Raw genomic sequence first — 15,743 nt, 5'->3', positions numbered from 1 at the left:
CACGAGCAACACAGATGACAGCTCCAAACTCCACCCTGCATTCATCCGGAGGGCCTTTACCCCTCCCTGCTTCCTTTTCCCTCACGCCCTCCCGTCCTCCTTACTGAGTCCTGCTGCATGAGGAGGGGGCTCTGCTCTTCCCCAGAAAGGGCCTTGGAGCAATGTGGGACGGTCCCCCAGCATTCCGCCTCTACCTGCTGCCATCCCCTCTGGCCATTGGCCAGGCTCTGAGGCCAGAGCAGCGTGGTTCCCAGGCCCAGGCCTCTCAGCAGTTGGCACACAAGCTAGAGATCTGAACCGGGTCCTTGGTTCCCAGGAGCAGCTCAACATCTGGCATTTGAGGAGCTCCTGTCATTTGAACTGTGCTCCGCTGGTGGAGTTATATGGGAAGGCCAGGACGCTTCCTGCATTTCTGGGCAGGAAGAGTGTGTCAGGCTGTCAGGCAGGGCTGTGGGAGCTCCAGGGCGGTGGGAGCCCAGGGCAAGGTAGCAAGAGGGCGATTCTGCCTCCAAAGCAGCCTGATCCGCCCCAGGCCCTTGGAAGATGGGGACTTGAGCCTGGAGCGGGACAGGCTGGGAAGCAGGGTTCCAGAGCTACCCCAGCTCCTCCTCCCCCTGGTTTGTGTTGGTTTCACGGCCTCGCTGAGGTGCCCTTTGACATCTCCTCAAAGTGTCAAGATCCCGAAAATAGCAGTGGAGACTCAGACAGGAAATGAGAAGGGGGCGGGGAGCTGGAGAGCAGACAGACAGGAAACGGGAGGCCTGTCGGCCCCCAGAGAGGAAGCTAACTTCAGGCAGCTCCGGTGTCAGTCAGCCTCCTCCGCCAGAGCTTGCTGCCAGATCTCTGCCGGGCCTGGCGCTTCGGCCCGGCCTCTCTCTGCAGCCCGGGTGTGGCCATCCAACATGGCGCTGGTGTCCCAGCTGTGGGGGAGAAGCGGCCTCAGGGGGCTGTTCGGCGCAGCTGGCCTAGAAAGACCCCAGACTCTCAGAGTGAAGAGGGCACAGGAGAGTCAGGGTTTCATCTGGAGAGTTTTCTTTCTCTCCAGGTCCTGTGTGTCTACAGGACAGGAGTGAACCTGTCCTGTAACAATCCTAGGACTTGCTCCTGACTCCTTCCAGGGCTGTCTCCGTTCGAAAGGCTTGAAGGCAGAAGGGTTGAAGTGCCCCAGTCTGTTGTCTGTCTTCCTGCCTCCCCAGTTCAGTCCCTTAGAGGTCAGAGCCGTTCCGGAGTTACTTGAGTTCCTGACTATTCCCCCATCCTTCTCCTATTCTGCCAGTCTCACCTGTGACCACACACAGAAATCCCACGTATCCCTCTGTTAACTGCTTCCCGAAATACCTTTTCTTGAACTTGGTGGGGAGCCCTTTGGCCCAGTATGCCTCTTTTCCAGAGCTCTCTTTGCAATGGCACTCCACTTCAGTACTCTTGCCTGGAAAATCGCATGGGCGGAGGAGCCTGGTAGGCTGCAGTCCATGGGGTCGCCAAGAGTCGGACACGACTGAGTGACTTCACTTTCACTTTTCACTTTCATCCATTGGAGAAGGAAATGGCAACCCACTCCAGTGTTCTTGTCTGGAGAATCCCAGGGACGGAGGAGCCTCGTAGGCTGCCGTCTATGGGGTCGCACAGAGTCGGACACAACTGAAGCGACTTAGCAGCAGCAGCAGCAGCCTGTCTTTTAACTGACACTTCAGTTAAGTTGGGGTGCTCAGTTGTGTCCAACTCTTTATGACCCCATGGACTGTAGCCTGCCAGGCTCCTCTGTCCCGGAGATCTCCCAGGCAAGAATACTGGAGTGGGTTGTCATTTCCTTCTCCAGGGGATCTTCCTGACCCAGGGATCAAACCCGCATCTCCTATGTCTCCTGCTCTGCAGGCGAGTTCTTTACCTGCTGAGCCACCGGTCAATTTGGGGACCTGCCAGCTTCCATCAGCTCTGTCAAAGGACTGCAGTAAATACTCTGTGTAACCCTCAGTTCCTCCCACAAATGTGGCATCAGGAAACTGTGCCCAGCCTCATGTTCGACACCAGGAACCCAGAAAATGATGGAGTGGGGGCCCTGGCTCTTGAGGAGGGGGCTTCTGAAGGCTGGTTTGGCTGACGTGGTGTTGGAAGGCCTGCATCTCTCCCCATCTCTGGCTCCCCCGCCTAGGGGCGGTCCGGCCAGGTGACATGATCATGGCTGGGTCAGCCACAGGCTTTGATCATCAGAATTCTCCCAGCCTGGTGCTGAGTTCCAGAGGATCCAAGAGGGGATATTGTTTCACAGAGGCACCTTTTGCTCCTCCCCTCAACCCACTTTATTAGCAGACCCCTCCGCTATCTTTCCTTTATCTGCAGGTGGGTGCGGGAGTTTCTGAATGACGAAAACAAAGGCCTGGACGTGTTGGTGGATTACCTGTCCTTTGCCCAGTGTTCTGTCATGTGAGTACCACCTGGGACCGGGGCGGGGGGTCCCATTCTGCTTTGACTGGAACTGCCAGTAGTGAAGGTGGAATGGGAACCCCAGGCAGCAGTCTGGGTGTGGGCAGGTGGCCACGGGGCTGTCTGAGGTCAGTGAAGAGTGCCAGGTGACTGGAGTGGAAGGTGCGTTTTGGGGAGCAGAAGGCAAAGTGTGGAAGGGCAGCTCAGGATCCTAACCCAGAAGACCCAGACTCCATGCTGGGAGCTCCCCAAGGAGGTTTCCTGGCCTTTGGGAGAGAGGCCCCCCGCAGGGTTCGTTTACTTAGGGAGAGCTTGGTCTTCGCAAAGCCACTTTAGGTCTCCAGCTATAAGAGGGTTTCTCCGTGTCACCCCAGAAGCAGTGAGCATGACCTTTGACAGACTGAAAATGAAGCATTCAGGAGACTTTTTCAAGCAGGCGGGGGTTTGGAGGCAGCTGGAAGTGAGTTAACGCAGAGGAAAAGGCAACGTGGGCTGGGGTGGGGAGTGGAGGGAACGAGGGCTTTCAAGGCAAAGCCTGGCGTGGGTCTCTTCGGTCCTTTACTATCTGTGTGACCTCTGGAAAGATTGTTGAGGTCCTCTTATGTAAGAGGGGATCCATGTTACAGGGTTGCTGTAAGCATTAGATGATACGGTGTGTAAAGCAGTCTGTAGTATTTGGAACGTAGGCTGTACTGTGGTAGCCACTTTTTATTTGTTAATTGTTGTTGTTTAAGGTGTTCCCTACCATAATTACCTAAATATATGGAAAGAGGGATTATATTGATCATTCACAGCATGACCAACACATGCAGACCTGTACCCAAGACTTACTAGAGCACTTGGGTGACCGATCATCCCAGTTTACCCGTGATTTTCCCCACATGACTTTCCCCAGTGTTAGTGCTGAAAGTCCCTCATCCTGGGGAACTCCTCAGTCCGGGGACTCCGCCCCAGTCATGAATTTCACTTTTCTTGCTGCCGTCCTTGCCCTGGGCCATTCTCCTTCCTCAGCAGGTTTTTCCCCTCATCTCCTTAAGGGTTTAGAACTATTGCCCCTCCTGGGTTTGGCCTTAGTCATTTTTACCAGGTCATCCCATTAAAACCAAGAGTGACCCACTCCCCCTTCCCATCCCTGCAGAAGTCAAGCCTTCTATCCCTTAAAAAAAAAAAAAAAAAAACTTACTCTTTTTATAGAAAGAAATGAAAAATATTTGCTGAAGCGATTTAAAAAAAATAATTCAGAGCTTTTATAGTAAAAGATGTAGATCATTTTTCCAAATAAGCCTATCTTGTTTGGAAAGCAAATAAATTCCAGCTGCTTGAAACCAAAATACCCTGGAACCTCAGTATTGTAGTGTCCATGGCAGTACCTTTGACTGTGTTTTTAAAAGAAAGACTCAGGGCAGGCAGAGGGTAGGTAAGAGTGTGTGTTTTGGGAAGGGTTGAGAGGAAAAGAGTGAAGCCAAATAGAGTTTGAGTAAAGGCACTTAATTTGTACACTGAACGTCCCAGAGTGGGGTTGGAGTGGGGAATACTATTTTTGATGGAGGGAGGGCACTGGCAAGCGGTTTCCCTGTCCTGGAGACTCCTCCGAGGTCCACTTGAAAGCCCCATCAAACATCTGACCGTCAGGATCCTGAAGTCTGCTCCTACTTTCTTGGAAACATTCAGGCATCTGCAGATACCGCTTCCTATTTCAGAAAGCCTTGGCCTCTGTGACTTTGACCCTGGTGCTGTGCATATTTAAGGAGCCTGTTGGAAATGCTTGTTCTGTCCTGGATGACCCTCTTCAGGGAAGAGGACAGGAAAGGGGAGTGGGGCTTGTTTCTCAGAGGGGGAGATCCGATGAGGGGACCTGCAAGGGACAAGGCCCTGTGGGTTCATCATCTTGAGCTGTCCTCTTTATTCTGGCCACACTCCCAAACTGCTGATTGGGGAAGACAGCTGGTCCGAGAAGCAGAAAGTGACAAAGAAGCCGTCCCAACTCTCTTAGGGACTAAGGACCCCAGTTCACATCTCTGCCCTCCCCCAAGGGAAGCTGCAGCGCGAGGAGCCTCTGAGCCAGGAAAACCTAGAAACCTCAAGTAGAATCATGGAGAACCCAGCCATCAAAACTCAGTGCTGGGATGGGACTGTAGAGTTCCTCCTGAACATGGAGGCCTGTCCCACTCTGGCTTCACCAGGACCCCCATCCCTCTCCACTCAGACCTGCCCTCCTGAACATAATCCAGAACCACCCAGGCCCCCTCAGGGCATTGAGAGGCCTCTCCGGCAGCTGCTGTCGGCCGCCTAGTAGTACCTGCAGTTGTCCAGTTCCCCACCGCCGCTCTTCGGGCTGACTCAAGGGGACCCATGGCTTCTCTGAGATGTCCTTTCTATGGCTGGAGGTGCAGAAAGACTACCAGCCCCCCGAGTCCCTTCAGGCTCATGGGAGGTGACTCCTGGAGTTGCTTGGCCAGTGGGGAGCAGCAGCTGGCCTCCCAGCATCCCCATCTCCTCAGATGCCCCTTCTGGGCATGGCTCATGGTGCCTCTGCCCTGCTCAGCACACTTGTGCCAGTGGCTCTCCCGGCCAGGGCTGGGTCTCTGCTGCCCGGTTCCGCTTTTCCTTCTGGCTGCCCTTGCTTCTTGTGGCCCTCAAGGTCTAACGGGCGGGAGTGGGCCTGCCAGGGGCTTGGCACTGAATTTCTCCTGTGTGCGTGCATGTGTGTCCTTTCCTGCTCCAGGTTTGACTTTGAGGCTCTGGAGAGTGGTGACGATGGTGCGTTTGACAAGCTCCGGTCCTGGAGCAGGTCTATCGAGGACCTGCAGCCACCCAGCGCCCTGTCAGCCCCCTTCACCAACAGCCTCGCTCGCTCTGCGCGCCAGTCTGTGCTCCGGTATGTGTGCTCTTGCTCTGCCCGCCTGCCTCCCACCCTCGCCCCCATCCGTGCAGGTCCTGGGTAACAGCGGTGAGTGCTCACGCGCCTCCCTTCACTCTTGCTTCCAGGCTCAGCTCTCTTGCCCTCTGCCTGCCAGTCTGTCTCTGGTCTGTCCTCTCTGTCCCCTGACTCTGCCCAGCGATCTGTCCTGGGTAAGTACATCCCCCTCGGCTGTGCCCTCCCCTCTCGTCTCCCCCTCTCTGGGGGCCCCTCCATTCCTCACTCTCACTCTGCCATTCCTCCAGGCCCCTGGGCAGGGCTTGTCCTCATCCAGCTCCTTGGTCTTCACCGGCTGGTCCAGCACCTGCCTTCATGTCTGTTTCCCTCTGCTCCATCAGCTGCCCGGAGACCACCCCCCACCAGCCTGCTGCTGCTCACCTTTCCCTCACTTCTTCCTTTAGGCCTTTTTTCCTCCAAGGCTGTAGCGTGTGTGTTGGTCTGCAGTAGCTGAAGAGCTGTCCTGCCGGGATGCAGGTGGATGGACTAGATGATTTCTCAGAGCCCCTTCACAGAGGGAGGCTTCCCTTTGGGCCCTGTGGCCCTTTCCATGATTTCTCTCAGCCATGCTTTTCTCCTTGTCTCCTTTGGGTCTTGCCCCTGACACTGCTCATCATTCTAGTCATGCATGACCAGATACCATTTGTGTTTCCTTTATTTCCCATGAAACATCACTGGGGGCAAAGTCAGAGGTCGCCCCAGCCCTCTTGTAGCCTCTGGGGTCTGCTCTGTCTTTTCTAGGACCTAGAAGTGAGGTAGGAGCCAAGGTGCCCCAGCCCCAGGGGATGTGTAGAAGATGCAGTGACTGGGAGGAGGAGGAAGGAGGGCTCAGATGGATGTCTCCTGGACCCATGCTGAGGTCCAGGAAGGCCTGCACAGCTCCTGTTGTGTTTGGAGGAGCTCTGGGCTTAGGATGGTTTGGGCACTGGTTTTAAAGCTGGGGTCCTGGAGATTTACTGACAAAGACCTGCTCCAGGGAGGTGAAAACAGTGGAGCACCTGCCCCCTGCACCTTCTCTCTCGGGGCTATTGGTACAAGGTCCTCCATCCCCCTTTCCTCCTGCTGCTGAGGGGCAGCCTGCTGTCTGGGTGATGCTGCATGCCCCCGACCCTTCACCAGAAGCCCCCTCTCCCCCAGGTACAGCACTCTCCCTGGGCGCAGGGCCCTGAAGAACTCCCGCCTGGTGAGCCAGAAGGATGATGTCCACGTGTGTATCCTTTGTCTCAGAGCCATCATGAACTACCAGGTAAGGCGATAGCACTGGCCATGGGTGTCTCTTCCTGGTCTCCCAACCAGGAGAGCTAGGAAGGCAGCAGCTTGTAAAGGATGAGTCTGTGGGTGGAGCCACCATCAGGGAGCTCCAGCTGGGGTCTGCCTTCCCCCCATCACCGTCTCCCCTCCTGTCCTTTCTCCTTGCTGCAGTATGGATTCAACCTGGTCATGTCCCATCCTCACGCTGTCAATGAGATTGCGCTGAGTCTCAACAACAAGAATCCAAGGTGAGTTCCTTTCCTCTCCTTTCCTCCCCCCTCTGCCCAGGGCTCTGGAGATCTGGGCTCCACTTGTCCCTGTCCGGAAGTCCTGCCTGGTCTTGGGTCCCGTGGCCTAGGGCAGTGCCTCAATTTGGCCCCCTCCCCTCTGCTGGAGGAGGAGTGTTCTGCTTCCCTCACAGCTTAGGAAGGGGAGCCAGCTTGTCTCCCCTGCCTTCTCTCCCAAGCCCACACCTTCTCCTTCACCACGGAGGCTGTCTTTGTTCCCTCGGAAGGACTCACACAGGTGTGCAAATGAACTGTGTCGTGGCCAGGGCAGGGGCAAGGGTGTTCATTTTTATTTTCCACCCCTTAGGACCAAAGCCCTTGTCTTAGAGCTCCTGGCAGCTGTGTGTTTGGTACGAGGAGGTCACGAAATCATTCTCGCTGCCTTTGACAATTTCAAAGAGGTCAGTGTCCTACACTCGTGTGTGTGTGTGCATGTGTGTGTTTAGTGGGGAGGATATGGGAGCCAGGTAGCGAAGCACCCTTTCCTGTGATCTCACACATCCTGGGGATTTTAACAGCCCAGTGCTTTTAGCTAGGTGGTCTGCCCCCTGCTTTTTTAAACCCAAAGCCAAACTTCAGTCTTACTAGATCTTATGTTGGGGATGCCCCTGATTGGCCAGCAAAGGATGCCCTCATTGAGGGCTACAGTCCCACAGTCCTAACCCACTGTGCAGAATACCTGAAGAGCCTGGTAAATGGTTGGACCCCTGGGAAGCCTGGTGATCTGTGCCTTAACAGGCACCCTGGGTGGTTCAGAGGCAGTGAACACACTGGTCGAACCCAAGGTAGTTATACTTGTTGTGGGAGGAGAAGCAGGGGTTCTCCTGAGGGGGCTGTTGTTGGTAAAGGGAGAGGGACCTCCTACTTGGAATTCCCCAGCCCCGGGGCCTGGCTCTGAAACCCCCATCTGCTTGAACATAGGATTCCTCGACATCCAGCCGCAGCTGCTGGTCCCACCCCTTCCTCCTCTTTGGACCTCTTCCCTAGCATCCATTGTTCAAGCCAGGAAGTGGCTCTTCCTCCTTGAAGCCAGAGGCTCAGCGGAGTCTCTGGACCCCTCTCAGCTCTGGGGCTTTCCTGTGCCCCAGCCTGTCTCCTGCATCCCTGCTAGGACCTCAGCGTTCTGCCTCAGCCTTGGCTTCCACCTGTCTTCCACCCCACTCCTAACTCAGTACCCCAGACCCCTTGTTTCTTCTTGGCCTACCCCCAGAGGCACCTAGAGCCCAGACTAAGGTCACACCTTTACTGAGCCCCTTCTGAAGCCCAGAGCAAATGTCAGGTCCCAGGCTTTCTTATGTCATGTCCCAAGTGGCCAGTTACATAGAGAGTTGTGGTTACACTTGGTCAGAACCAGTCCCTTTGCCGAATGTTCCTAAGAACCAGGGCTCGGGGGGTGCTAGGGTTCTGCAGGGGACAGATCCTGTCACTGAGAAAGTCTGTTTGTTCAGGTGTGCAAGGAGCTGCACCGCTTTGAGAAGCTGATGGAGTATTTCCGGAATGAGGACAGCAACATCGACTTCATGGTGAGGAGCTGGGCTGGGTCAGGTGCTTGCCCAGCAGGGCCACCTAACCCTTGAGAGCTGGGCCAGGCCGACAGTGTGCTTTGGTATTCTGTGTAGAACCGCAAGTGGTTCTCTACTCAGTAACTGCTGCTTGTCCACTCACCCCAGAGGAAACTCCAGGACGAGGTCATTTTTCTGTCTTGGGTCTGGTTCCTTTCCTCCTTTTTTTGGCCTTACGGTCCCTAATTTGGATCCTTCCTGAGCGGCTTTCCTTTCCCCCAGCTTTTCCTCTGGCTTCACTTCTCTTCAGTCGAAGGTGTTCAGCTAGTAGGGTGGTCTCAAGAAATACCTGCTGAGGGACTTCCCTGGTGATCCAGTGGTTAAGATTCTGCACTTCCACTGCAGGGGGCACAGGTTTGATCGGGGAACTAAGATCCCACATGCCAGGTGATGTGGCCAAAAAATAAAAATAGAAGTAAGTTAAAAAAAAAAAACCTGCTGATGTGCAAAGGAAATCAGAGCACGAATCTTCATTTATACTCATTTCTCTTATAGTTTGTCTTCATACACTGAATATTGTTTGACTTAAATGAAAATACTCTTATTTTGCTATTGTTCCCCAAAGCCTTCCCGATTTACTCACTCCTTTTGATTATCCCCTGATGATGCTGGTTCTGCCAGCCACCTACCATCTCTGTCTCAGCTCTCTGACCCTCCGGGCTGCTCCTCCCCCAGGTGGCCTGCATGCAGTTTATCAACATCGTGGTGCACTCAGTGGAAGACATGAACTTCCGGGTCCACCTGCAGTATGAGTTCACAAAGCTGGGGCTGGAGGAGTTCCTGCAGGTGAGCTGGGCCGGAGTCCTCACAGTGGGAGGTGCTTCAGGACAGTTCAGGACAGAGGACCAGCATAGCTGTATCACAGTGGGTGTTTCTTTTCTAAGAGCCTAGTCATGGATGCTCCTGGCACCCCACCTGTCTTCTGTGGCCTGGGATTCAGGCCTTCCTGCAGAGGGCTCAATCAGTCAGCTCCAGGGCCAAGAATCGGACACTGCTGCAGGAGGAACTCCCCGGGCCCTAGCTCTAGGAAGGGATCTTGGAGGGAATGAGGAGGCTCCCCCCACTACTACTGTGTCTGCTCTTCCCTAGAAGTCACGGCACACAGAGAGCGAGAAGCTGCAGGTGCAGATCCAGGCGTACCTGGACAACGTGTTCGATGTGGGGGGTTTGTTGGAGGATGCTGAGACCAAGAATGTGGCCCTGGAGAAGGTGGAAGAGCTGGAGGAGCATGTGTCACATGTACGTGGCCCTCCATTGCTGCCAGGACCGCTGTTGAGGGTGGGGAGGGAATGGGGACATGTGAGTCCAGGAATCCCGAGCCAACCTACTTAGCTCCTGACTGAGCCCCCGGGAAGCCTCAGAACCCAGCAGGGCTCTCCGGCGCATGGTTCGGCTGAGGCATGGGGCCGTCCGCAGTGGAGTGAACACACCACTGGTGACCTCTGGCCTGGATGTGAGGTGGCCTTGGGCTCCAGAGAATTGGGTGTAGCCATTTGCCTGGTACTGTTTCCCGCAGCCTCAGACCCCAGGCCCACAGGAGTCCGTAGGGAAGCCACTGGGCCAAGCTGCCTTTGGAGCCCTGGGTGGAGGGGTCGGGCCCAGGTTGGTCACTCGGACTTAGGCTCCGCTGAGTGGCCAGGCTTTAGGACTGGCCCCCAGACCTGCCCTTCTCATCCTGCAGCTCACAGAGAAGCTTCTGGACCTAGAGAATGAAAACATGATGCGTGTGGCGGAGCTAGAGAAGCAACTGCTGCAGCGGGAGAAGGAACTCGAGAGCGTCAAGGTACGAAGTTACCTGGGGAAGGCGCCCCTGGGCGCTGGGGCCAGGGAAACTTGCTTTCCATCCCTGAGTCATGTCAAGTCCTCAAGAATCCAGATCTTGATTCACCCTTGGAACACTGATGATTTCACCCCAGGATCTAGCTGGAGAGGGAAGCTGGAGCCAGAGTGGGCCAGATGCACACACAGAAGGGTGGAGACCCCTCGAGTTCCCGCCTTCTCCTCCAGCCCATCCCCCTGCTTCTCCCTTGCCTGCACCTCCACTGCTTTCCCAGCCCAGCTCCTTGGGGCTGTTTGTTAGGGTTTCTACCAGGCATCCCATACTGGAGGGCAAGGCCTCCTCATATTTCAGTGTCTTCTCTGTCCCTCATTGAACTTTATGTAGTTGCAAAATCATGCCCCAACCTACCTGTTCTCCCACAGGAATACAGTTATGCCAGCTCTGTTGAGCCCAGCACACATCCGCCAAGCCCCTGCTAAGAGTCTGAAGTGCTCTGTCAGGAGTATGGAGGACACAGAGGTGGCTAAGGCAGGGCCTCGTCCATAGGGGGCTTCCAGCTGAGCAGTTGTACAAACCAGATGGAACGAGAGCAGGCCTGAGGCACCAAGGGCTGAGAGCAGCCATAGCAGGCTGCTGGTGGTTGAGGGAGCATCTACAAGGCAACTTCCACCCAAGTCTTGAGGGACCAGTGAAACTGGACTGGAGCACTGCCAGGTGCCGGCCAGGTGGTCGATGCTTCCATTCACCTCTTGTTACTTTGCATCCTAGCTTCCCCCAGTCCCCACCTGGGTTTCTGCTGCTCTTTGCCTCTGAACACTCTCCTGGAGACCCCGGTGTAGGAAGCCTCCCTCCCAGAGGCCTTCAGGTGCTCTTTTCCTGATGGTGCCCTCTGCCCAACAGGAGACTTACGAGAACACAAGCCACCAGGTACACACCCTGCGGCGGCTCATTAAAGAGAAAGAGGAGGCCTTCCAGCGCCGGTGCCACTTGGAGCCCAGTGCCCGGGGCCTGGAGTCCATGGGCAGCGAGGCTCTGGCCCGGGTGGGCTCTGCGGAGCTGAATGAGGGCATGCCCCACTCCGACCTGGACCTCCTCACTCTGGCCCCCCCTGCTGAGGAGGCCCTGCCCCTGCCTCCACCGCCAGCTCCTCCCTTGCCCCCGCCTCCTCCCCCGTTACCAGGTAAGCAGAACCTTTACCTGGTAAAAGCCAAGAGGTGCAGCCTTATTGTGAGGTCACAGGGGATGTGCTCGAAGGATGTAAAGTCAGATGGGAGGGGCTGGGGGAGGGTTGGGATCTGAGGGATGCTCAGGTTACTAGGGAAGGGATTCTAAGAGCAGGTGTGGATCTGTTTTAAGGAGCATAAAGATGCTGCTTCTGATTCCTCTGAAGACATTCAAGGAGAGGGCTTAGACTAAAGCAGGAAAGAGTGGGTCAGAGACCAGCACCACCACCCCTGGGACCCCTGGGAGTCGGAGTCAGAACCCCTGGGAGCCGCTTGGGCAGGGAGTTCATGCAGCCTGCTCTCCTGAAAGTCTTTAAGGACAGGTAGGCGAGCAGAGGGGTCTCTTGGCCCTTGAGTCACTGTGCCATTTCTTCTCCCCCAGACAAGTGTCCCCCGGCCCCGCCGCTCCCTGGCGCTGCCCCCTCTGTGGTGTTGACAGTAGGGCTGTCAGGTGAGTGTCCTGAGAGCTCTGGGCAGAGCTAGTGGGACCGAGGGAGTGTGTTCTTGGCTCCTGTCTCACTGCTCCTCCTTCTAAATTAGCCATTCGCATTAAGAAACCTATCAAGACCAAGTTCCGGCTGCCCGTCTTCAACTGGACAGCCCTAAAACCCAACCAGATCAGCGGCACTGTCTTCAGCGAACTTGATGATGAGAAAATCTTGGAGGTAGCAGGGCCTGGGGCCCTGAGGGATGGGGCTGGGGGTTAGGGACTAGGGTATCCTTCAGGCTAGATCTCCTGGCCTTGGAGGAGCCCCCGGGCTCAGCCTTGGGGCACCAGAGCTGAGCCGGTGCTGGTGTGCTGCCAGGGGCCCTCCCGAGGGTGAGACCACAGCACTTGCCCTCTTGTGACTCCTGCCAGGACCTGGACCTGGACAAGTTTGAAGAACTGTTCAAGACAAAAGCCCAGGGCCCTGCCCTCGATCTCATCTGCTCCAAGAACAAGACAGCACAAAAGGCTGCCAGCAAGGTGACCCTGTTGGAAGCCAATCGTGCCAAGAACCTGGCCATCACCCTACGCAAGGCTGGCCGCTCAGCTGAGGAGATCTGCAGGGCCATCCACACGTGAGGCTCCCACTGAACTTTCCCTGGCCCCCAGCTGTTGGTAACCCACTTAGGATCTCCACCTGGGACCCCAGCCTTCCCTGGATTCCAGGGTATCGACAGAACTCCCTCAGTCATCCAGTGGCTTGGCCAGAACTTACTGCATCTGTGCTGTGTGCCAGGCACTGTATGAGGTGCAGGGTAGTCAGCCCAGACCTTCCCTCAGGGAGCTCCCAGTCTAGTGGGAACAGTCCAGTAACACTGGGTGGTAACCACCAAGATGATGGAGGTACAGGAGGCTTTGGGAGAACAGCGAGGGCCAGGTAGCCGAGCTTGGTGATCAGGGAAGGCTTCCTAGAGGAGGCGATGTCTCACTTGCGACCTGAAGGATGTATGTGTATATAAAGTGCAGGTTGGGGCCTAGAGGGAGAGGCATGGTGCCCTGGATACTGAAAATTGACTCTGGCTTTAGTGTAAGGAGGGGAGCCAAAGAGACAGAGCAGAGAGGTGAGCAGAAGTCTTGCAGGTTGGGCCTCCTAAGCCACATCTGGGAGTTAAAACTTCTTAGCTGCAGAGGGAAGATACTGAAGAGTTCTTAAACAAGAATGGACTGTGCCTCTAGGACTTTTCCTGGTGCTGAGTAACATCAGTACTGGAGTTACTGGAGGTGAGGCAGTGAGTCCTCTGCCTCTGGCTGTGTGCTGCTCAAGACCCTGCCCTCCCTCCTTGCAGGAACTGGATAATGAAGGGATGACAGATACTGTGGGCAAAGGCAAGACCCAAGGTGGTTCCTCCCTCCTACACAGGTTTGACCTCCAGACACTGCCCGTTGACTTCGTGGAGTGCCTGATGCGCTTCCTGCCCACGGAGGCGGAGGTGAAGCTGCTGCGGCAGTACGAGCGGGAGAGGCAGCCGCTGGAGGAGCTGACGGCTGAGGACCGCTTCATGCTGCTCTTCAGCAAGGTGGAGCGGCTGACCCAGCGAATGGCTGGCATGGCCTTCCTGGGCAACTTCCAGGACAACCTGCAGATGCTCACGCCGGTACGGCTCTCCCCCGAATCCTGGTGGTCTGCAGTGCCCCCGCCCAACTCCTGACCTGCTGGCCCCCTTCCCTGCTGGCCCTGCTCTGACATCATCCTGCCCTGGCGTGGGGTTACTTAGTTCTTCCTCTTGCCTTCCAGCAACTCAACGCTATCATTGCCGCCTCTGCCTCTGTCAAGTCTTCCCAGAAGCTGAAGCAGATGTTGGAGGTGGGGGAGGTTGTGGATGTGGGTGCGGGTGGTCCCCAGGTCCTGGGTGGGGCTGGAGCTGTACAGAGAGGAAGGCCTGCCCTGAGTCCCTCTGGTGCACCTCTGGACAGATCATACTTGCGCTGGGGAACTATATGAACAGCAGCAAGCGGGGAGCTGTGTATGGCTTCAAGCTCCAGAGCCTGGATCTGGTAAGAGGGTAGGGGCGACACGGAGCCAGGGAGCTTGAGGGGCAGCTGTGGAGCCCAGGTGTTCAGACCTGTTGCGTTGCCCTTTGCCCCCCTCGACCAGCTGCTGGACACCAAGTCCACCGACAGGAAGATGACCCTGCTTCATTTCATCGCCCTGACGGTGAAGGAGAAGTACCCAGACCTGGCTAACTTTTGGCACGAGCTGCACTTTGTGGAGAAAGCCGCTGCAGGTGAGAGCCCAGGACAATCCCCAGAAGCTATGAGGAGAAGAACGCTTGGGTGCCTTTCTTTCTGGCTTTTCTTTCTGATATTTCAAAGCTTTCCGCTGGGGCCATGGGCAGGGGCCACCCCAGAGAGAGCCTTCCTACAGGCCCCTTGCCCCACCCGGCCCTGCCCATGTGGGTGCTATGGGAGCTGGTAGAGAAAGGCAGCCATGGCTCTTTGCCCCCGCAGGCTGGCCCTGGAGCCTGCATGTCTCTGTGATGTGTGTGAAGCCCCCCACAGACATAGGGTCGCTGTTATTTTTGTCCTGCTCCTGAAACCGGGGCAGGCCTGGGGCAGCTCTGTGTTGGAGCCCAGCAGTCTCTGGCTCAGCTTCCTTGGCTATCTGGAGGGTCACGAGCCCACAGCCTCCACTCCTTCTCCTTGCCCGCCCTTTAAGAGCCTGGCTAGCTTGGTGTGCCCCTCTCCATCCATGTGGGAGCTCTGGAAGCAGGGCGTGAGGAACCAAGCTAGTCCCCGCTGCGGGGAGGGCTGTAGTCCTCAGCCCGGGCTCTGGTGACCACAGTGTCCCTGGAGAATGTGCTGCTGGACGTGAAGGAGCTGGGCCGGGGCATGGAGCTGATCCGGCGGGAATGCAGCATACATGACAACAGCGTCCTGCGCAACTTCCTTAGCACCAACGAAGGCAAACTGGATAAGCTCCAGCGTGACGCCAAGACGGCCGAGGTGAGCATAGGGTGGAGGCGTGTGGAAGCAGCGTGGTTCCGGCTCTTGGCTCAGAGAACTTTCGTCAGGCAGCTGGCTGGCTGATTAGGGGGCAGGGGTTGCACTGTGGTGGCAGGCAGCTGCCTCTGGAGACACATACTCCAGGGGGCTCTGGGAGCCCTTGTTCTTTTCCCTCCCACAGGGGCTGGGGGGGGGGCGCTGTTGCCTCTCCTTGGTCCTGACTGGTCCCTGGTGGGAGCTGGCTTCCCCTTCCCCGCCGGGCTGACCCCTTCTGCCCACCCCTTCCCCAGGAAGCCTACAATGCGGTAGTACGCTACTTCGGTGAGAGTCCCAAGACCACACCTCCTTCTGTATTTTTCCCAGTGTTTGTCCGATTCATTCGTTCTTACAAGGTGAGTAGAAGAGAGGTTTTTAAAGAGGCGTCTGCCTCAGAGAAATCGGGTAGGGGGAGAGAGGGCTGGGCTTCAAGTCTGGGCCTTTTTCATCTCCTCCTCTGAGTCCTGGGAGGGATCAATGGAAGCTGGCCACAGGCCTCCTAGCTGTGAACTGGTGGGCAGGGTGGGGGCCCAGGCCCTTCCTGTCATTGTTTGGGGCAGGAAGTACCCCTCCAGAGGGTGGCCACCTGGGGTTGCTGGTCCCACTGACACCCACTCTCCACCCTCAGTGTCAGCTCCTCCCCTCATAGCCTGTGTGAGCCTCAGCACACATACACACCATCCTTAAACACACACACCCTCAACACACACCATCCTTATACACACACACACCATCCTTATACACACACACACCATCCTTATACACACACACCATCTTCCACACACACACACAAACACCATCCTTATACACACACCATCCTCAACGCACACACA

At 56.3% G+C, this 15,743-nt stretch overlaps 1 protein-coding gene across 5 annotated transcripts in view; it reads left to right on the top strand.

The window, feature by feature from the left end:
* FMNL3 (formin like 3) overlaps window positions 1-15,743 on the top strand; it is a 51,501-nt gene that overhangs the window by 33,409 nt on the left and 2,349 nt on the right. For 2 of the 5 annotated variants that reach the window (XM_070370720.1, XM_070370718.1), the window contains exons 5-23: window positions 2,341-2,424; window positions 5,150-5,302; window positions 6,479-6,587; window positions 6,764-6,840; window positions 7,187-7,280; window positions 8,328-8,402; window positions 9,117-9,227; window positions 9,531-9,680; window positions 10,123-10,224; window positions 11,122-11,401; window positions 11,827-11,895; window positions 11,985-12,109; window positions 12,304-12,506; window positions 13,292-13,526; window positions 13,667-13,735; window positions 13,846-13,926; window positions 14,027-14,156; window positions 14,714-14,874; window positions 15,165-15,266. In XM_070370720.1, the coding sequence (XP_070226821.1) occupies window positions 2,341-2,424; window positions 5,150-5,302; window positions 6,479-6,587; window positions 6,764-6,840; window positions 7,187-7,280; window positions 8,328-8,402; window positions 9,117-9,227; window positions 9,531-9,680; window positions 10,123-10,224; window positions 11,122-11,401; window positions 11,827-11,895; window positions 11,985-12,109; window positions 12,304-12,506; window positions 13,292-13,526; window positions 13,667-13,735; window positions 13,846-13,926; window positions 14,027-14,156; window positions 14,714-14,874; window positions 15,165-15,266 (2,410 nt within the window). The remainder of the gene's footprint in view (window positions 1-2,340; window positions 2,425-5,149; window positions 5,303-6,478; window positions 6,588-6,763; window positions 6,841-7,186; window positions 7,281-8,327; window positions 8,403-9,116; window positions 9,228-9,530; window positions 9,681-10,122; window positions 10,225-11,121; window positions 11,402-11,826; window positions 11,896-11,984; window positions 12,110-12,303; window positions 12,507-13,291; window positions 13,527-13,666; window positions 13,736-13,845; window positions 13,927-14,026; window positions 14,157-14,713; window positions 14,875-15,164; window positions 15,267-15,743) is intronic. The other 3 variants (XM_070370722.1, XM_070370721.1, XM_070370719.1) reach the window with 2 other exon arrangements.

The sequence above is a fragment of the Bos mutus genome, chromosome 5 (genome assembly GCF_027580195.1).
Source record: "Bos mutus isolate GX-2022 chromosome 5, NWIPB_WYAK_1.1, whole genome shotgun sequence".
Taxonomy (NCBI): Eukaryota; Metazoa; Chordata; class Mammalia; order Artiodactyla; family Bovidae; genus Bos; species Bos mutus.
This window is presented reverse-complemented; position numbering and strand designations above follow the sequence as displayed.